The following is a 6,316-nucleotide window of genomic DNA, read 5'->3' as shown; positions in this document are numbered from 1 at the left end:
TATATATATATATATATATATATATATATATATATATATATATATATATATATATATATATATATATATATATATATATATATATATATATATATATATATAATATAACTATATATATATAACATGTATATAATATAACTATATATATTCCCTAAAAATATATCTCACGTCCTTATCATAATCAGTGTAGATAAAACAGTCTCGGAACGCCGAAACCTGCATTTTATATGGAGTTGTATTATCGTTGGTATACGTTAACGTTGGCTTCTTTCTTTCTCAGTAAACTCAGTATATTGACTCGGTCAAGTCTAAATAAACAACTTTAATTTATTATAATTATTTGTTTGTGTTATATCTACTTCTTCTCGGCCTATTCAGACCCCTGCTTCAAATAAAAACAACCGCCTAATGCGGTCAGCGTAACTTAGCCTAAAAATGTGCTATTGTAGTCTATGGACGGTATAACATCTGGCAATTGATGGTATATATTCTGGTCCTGCCTGGCAAGTGCAATCAGATCCACGGTTGGGAACCAGTTCTCGTTGCCCAGATTCGACTCCAACATGTCAAGCCAGGCATCCATCTGCACACCAGGGGGTATAACACCAGGCTGAACGTTACTGGTAGTTGGCAGTATCCTGTTATTTGCACCGATGGCCGTATCACTACAGCCGTGTATACCACTGTCCGTCGAAAAGGTCTGGGAGAGCATGCCCCGTGTCTGGACTGAGGGATAGCCCATCGACGAGATACTATTTGCAACTCTCTCCTGTTGGTTGTACTCGGAGGCACAGCTAGACGCGTTGGACGACATGCTCGAGTGTGTCATGAGTGTCGTCTCAAAGGGCAATGCAGTCAGTGCTTCGTCTATTTTAAGATAGTTCAGGTCGAGCACGAACAAGCGCGCAAATTGTAACCGAGCAACCCCGGTGTGGTCGTGCAGATGCGTAAGTACCACAGAACATATCTTGTTGTCTATAATCTGTGTCAACTCCAGCATTTGCGTTCGCCTTGGGGGCCCTGGTTTCCCTTTCATATGCGGCAGTAATTGCTGGTACTGAGCTTCGGTCTTTGTATTGAGCTCTATCAGTGTTTGGCCTACGATCGTGTCACAGAATTTTTTTGTAAAATTACTATCACGTAGGCGACAATTGACCACTCTCGCTTGGTATAGGAACTCCACCGACAAAGGAGAGATGTCCCGAGGGAAGTAAAGTAGGGCCCATGTACTGGAAGAGCCATAATCTAGTCCAAACGCTTCCGGAAGCGTATCAGGATCCATTCCTTTCAAGCTCTCGTAGCTCGCATTCATAGCCAGAGACAACCGTGTTTCAACTAAATTAGCCTCTTTCGAGTCTTTAGTGCGTGTTTTCTTACAGTGTTTTGTCTGCCGTTGTTCGCATTTTGCATTTTGCCGGCTACACAGCGCACACGGATATACAGACGTGTCACTGGCCGAGCAACTACGTTTGAGCTGATAGCACCGTGTACAAGACCGCCCATATGCAAAATCAGTTCGCTTGTTGGCGACCCGATTAGGGGCAGACACGCATGGCAGGTCTTTTCCGATGCATCGAGTGCACCTAGTTTCACCTTCTGGGATGTCACACTTGCGCTTCATTCCCCGACAGGGAATACACGCCTTTAGGGGACGCCGCTTGGCACTACCGTTCATTGTGAGAGATACTGGGCGCTTTACTTCCGTACCCACCATAAATTCCACAAATATATAAATTGTTAGCGCGTGCAATCGTTTATTCAATACCAACACAATGAATTACTAGGGCGTACACATGAAGTGCAAGTGCTTTTAGCCTCTTGGTACACACATCATGAATTCCATACATACAAAAAATAACACGGTTCGGGATTCGACAGGGCAGAAAAAGGAAATATATTCCGTTCACCCCGGGTCTTTCTGGCCCTCACAGCCGACAGGAGTCTGGACTTTCATACAGTCACACTGGTATTTAGCCTGTGGTGTGGGACTTTGGCCCCAGTTTGAAGTTTGGACTCTCCGGACTCCGAGTCTCCGAGTCTCTCCCAGACTCCCACCCTCTCTCAACAGTCTCACTGTATAGTATATTTATTTTTTAACTGTATAGTTTCGCTAAATACGTATTCAGTATGGTCAATGACGCATTGGTGCCTGATTTGTTTTTTAGAAACGAACTTCAGTATATTGAACTTTATTAAAAATGTAAATATGCACCATCTATTTTTGTATTTATTATTAGTGTATTAAAACAGACGACTCTAGACTTAGAGTAGTATTATTTTTTCATAAAATAGAGAAGGAGAGAGTCTTGGTGAGTCTTGGTCACCCTTGATCCTGAAGTCCTGGACCCTGGTCACTGGACTCTGGCTGGTGGAGTATGGTGAGCTATAACAGAGCTGTCTGATTTTTTTTCTGATTTTCCCTCCTCCGACGGCCGGGGACCTTTTTCTATCCATATTTATTTTTATAAACGCACGAAACAACTAAAAGTCAATAAAAGTTCTGCTTTTATCCAAAAGAGATTGAAGAGAAGAGCGTCTCAACTCTCAAGTGGACCACAACTCCACGCACAAGTTTCAACACAAGTCTCAGAGAGACGAAAAGTAGAGACGACTAGCCTAAAATCATTGTTTCTAAAAACAATAGAGTTGTAGACGGTAGTATAGACTGTAGCCCGTATTTAGTGTAGCCTGTATTTAGTGTAGAGTACTAGTGTAGACTGTAGACTGTTGAGTGTATTTTTAGAAGTAGAATACTGTTAATTTATAAATAGAGAGTTGAACCTCTGTAGACTCTCGCGGTCTCGCCCCTGCTCACTGGACTCTGATCACTGATGTCAGTGATGACAGGGTCATGAATTTTTTTAGTATAAATTATATCGCGCCTCTGTGCTATAAATATTTTCAATGATTCAATCACATCTACTCTTTCAACAAACAAGTCTAAACCCTTTGGTGTAATTTTATCTACAAAATCAGCCAGAAAAGATCATTGTCGTTTTGTGTATTTATTTAGTTACAAAATCTTATGGGCGAAGGTCCTAAAATGACCTAAATACAGATTATTTACAATAAACGATTTTACATGGATTTTGTTTTTTTTGTTTTTTAAATTTTAAAGTAAAAATGGTTCTTATCCCTTCGTCTGTTCTCCTCGTGACAAAACAAGGTTTTTCAGCAAACCTGGCCTGATAAACGACACACGGGTGGTCGTTTATTAAGGAGTATTTACGTCGGGTTTAAAACGGTAAGATAAAATATAATAAACGACAGGTCGTTTATCCAATAGTAAGTTTTTGGTGGTTTGTGGTATAATTAACCTTAATAATCCTTAGTAATGTGTATAACAGTATAAGCCAATAAAACCGTTTCAATCTGGGTACAGGAACAAAATAATAATGGTTTCGGTATGAAGTTCAATTTAAAAGATCAACTAAAACTTTATTCTTGATTGATTCTATTTAGTAATTACTTATTATTACAAGTTTACTATATTTTGAGGGCAGAATAAGTTGTTAATAGTATACGGATGTTCACAGGGGCTCTGTTTTGCGTCAGTAGATTCTATGTTCTCGTAGTTCTGGCCGACAGTATCTGTCGCAGCGGATCAGGCCAGGTGCAGCCGTTCTTAGGTTTGGTTGGTTTCCATTGGTCTATACTGAGAAAACTTGGTAAAAAAAAACTACCATTAACGACTACTCATTTACGACCTACGGCTAAAATCTCTTGGGTTTTATTTTATTTTAAACCCATTTGGTAAAAACGACCGTATCGTTTATCTGGCCGGCAGCAAACAACCCTACAAAAATTGTGGAATGTACTACAAATGTTGTTTACCAAATCGAAATTCCGGCATATATATCAATTTGATGCTGTCAAATAAATAGCATCCAATGATATTACCTTTTTAGTACTGTTTACTGTGTGAGAATGTGATAATGGAGTCCGCTGATTGGCACTAGTATTTAGGTGTTTCGGTGGCTTTGTATTTTCTGTTTACCTCTACAGTCTACACTTATTATTTTGTCCCAAATAAAAGTTCTAACTTTTAAAGGTTTAACGTTTATACAGTGACCCCATAAATTTATGAGAGAGTATTTAGAGAGCGAGCTCTTATTAGTTTTAGGGGGCTACTGTACATATCATTTTATTTTGAGGTTTAACGTTTATACAGTGACCCCATAAATTTATGAGAGAGTATTTAGAGAGCGAGCTCTTATTTGTTTTAGGGGGCTACTGTACATATCATTTTTCATATATGACTAGGTGGCGCATACATGTCATATAATGATCCCATTATGTCCTTAAAGTGTGGGCGCCAGACATAGGGTCAACAGTGACATTAAATTGCTCATATGTTCATCATGCAAGTGCAATTTTTAAAATGTCGTAGGACCCCACCAGCACCAACGGGCAACGGCGCTAAGCGTTATATGTTGCTTTATTTTTTATAAAAAATTACATTTACGTTGCAGTACTTGTGTATTATTTTAAATAACGAGCTGAATTCTACGCACATATGTATAGATATTTTTTGTATAAATATTTAGGCTGTCATAGCTTTCTTTTAAATTGAACAGCTATTTATGTATTTTTGTATTTTTGTTTGTTTTGATTTTCTTAAAACCAACCCGAGCGCGTTTAAAAAACGCTTACGATTTAGCTTTTATTTTATATTTTAGTTTTCGTTTAAAATAAAATCAACAAAATTCTACTCTTGTCAAATTGTCATACTCTTGCGTATTGACATTATGTACTCACTTGTCATTTGTCACTCTTGTCAGTTTTCACTATGGCGTATGTCATCAAATAGTTTTATTTGATTTTTGTTAAATATAAATATTTCAAAACCAGAGCCCCCTAAAGAGGCAAGTCAAAACCAAACAAAATATATGTTTTTTTCTTCTAAAACAAGAGCATCGAATTTACGTAAGCATCATTGCTTCCTATTTTTGTTTTTTATAATGTAGAACACAATGATTGCACAAAGTTATACAGAAGTTTCAAAAAAGTAAAACTTGATTTTGTAGCTGAACACTTCACGGCGGACAAAAATATTCCAGCGAAATTGGCTTCTTGTAACCATTGCGGTAATGGTAAGCTTTACGCATGGAATAGAAAGAAAGCAAGCAACGCTTTGATCCACTATGAGGGCACGCATGGGGAAGGAGTGGTGTGACAACTTGAGCAAATATGTTGCAAAGATAATAGAAAAGCGAAACAAGACTTCGGGGCGTCAACAGAGCCTTACGGCATTCGGGTCTACCCCGAATCGACTGCCACAAGTCCCAATACAATACGTCTAAGAACTTGCCGACCTACATTGGACTCGTTGTCTGGCTTCCATACGATCCTGCTTCCTGCAGTCGCAGTACCAACCACTGCACACTCCAGTTACAACGCTGGTGCTTCGGAAACCCTTAGAAAGTATCTAACAATAATAGAGAAATCTATTAGAGATGTAGTATTGAACAAATGGAGAGACGCTCTACGATATTACAAACTCCCTTTTGCTAGTCGAGAGAATGATTTATGGAAAGATGCTACCGGCACTAATTACCTCGGTAGCATCTTACATTGGTATGAACCTGACCCTGTTGGATCACAACCTATCAAAATATCGTTAGGATTGAAAGAGGTGATAGGTTCTCGTTCAGCCATAAACCTTGCAGAATGGCAGGTACAAGTTCTTAGAGAATAAGGGATTCTAAGAACAATGCCTGACACTCATTTTATAATTGGTGTCTTAGGTGAGAATGATTCTGTATGGCTGCGCTGAATCCTAAACAGGTGATTCATAGTGCGACGCCTGATAATGCTGCGAATGTTCAAGCAGCAATGAAGCTCACAGCACATGTCACTATGGTTTGTCGTGCTTATAGGATTGCCCTCGTAATGAAGAAGGCATGTGGGGGGAGCCTTGATTACTGCGACGGATAAGATGCGTGTTGTATTTAATGATAAGTTCTTATAGGTGCAGAAAACGAGGAGGCGATGGAAAGTTTTGTGGCACCGCAATTCGACAGCATACCAATATCAAATATGATGTTGAAGGGGCCGATAAACTCGTGCAAGATCAGAAGATGTTATTATACGACAATCTAGCTAGAGCTATAGCAAATGGCGGTGTCCGGTGGTCTAGTGTGTATGAAATGATCGGGCGTGATGACTATCTTTGTACAGCAATCATGAAGCTAATCGAAGATCCGAAATAAGATGATAAACATACTGGATTATGGGGTGATGCAGACGACAGGAGTATGCATATATGCGCAATGTATGTATGTATAAATGTATATGTATATATAAACGTATATAT

The 6,316-nt window shown here is 38.9% G+C and overlaps 1 protein-coding gene across 1 annotated transcript; it reads right to left on the bottom strand.

Annotated features, from left to right (window-relative positions):
• Positions 1-301: 301 nt before the first annotated feature.
• Positions 302-1,863, bottom strand: SARC_10591 (hypothetical protein). The gene has a single exon (XM_014295361.1). It carries the CDS (start codon positions 1,712-1,714, stop codon positions 425-427), a length of 1,290 nt encoding a protein of 429 aa, XP_014150836.1. The 5' UTR covers positions 1,715-1,863; the 3' UTR covers positions 302-424.
• Positions 1,864-6,316: the final 4,453 nt, after the last annotated feature.

Source organism: Sphaeroforma arctica (genome assembly GCF_001186125.1).
Source record: "Sphaeroforma arctica JP610 unplaced genomic scaffold supercont1.1312, whole genome shotgun sequence".
Classification (NCBI taxonomy): Eukaryota; class Ichthyosporea; order Ichthyophonida; genus Sphaeroforma; species Sphaeroforma arctica.
The sequence above is the reverse complement of the archived record's forward strand: the minus strand, read 5'-3'. Positions and strand labels throughout refer to the sequence as shown.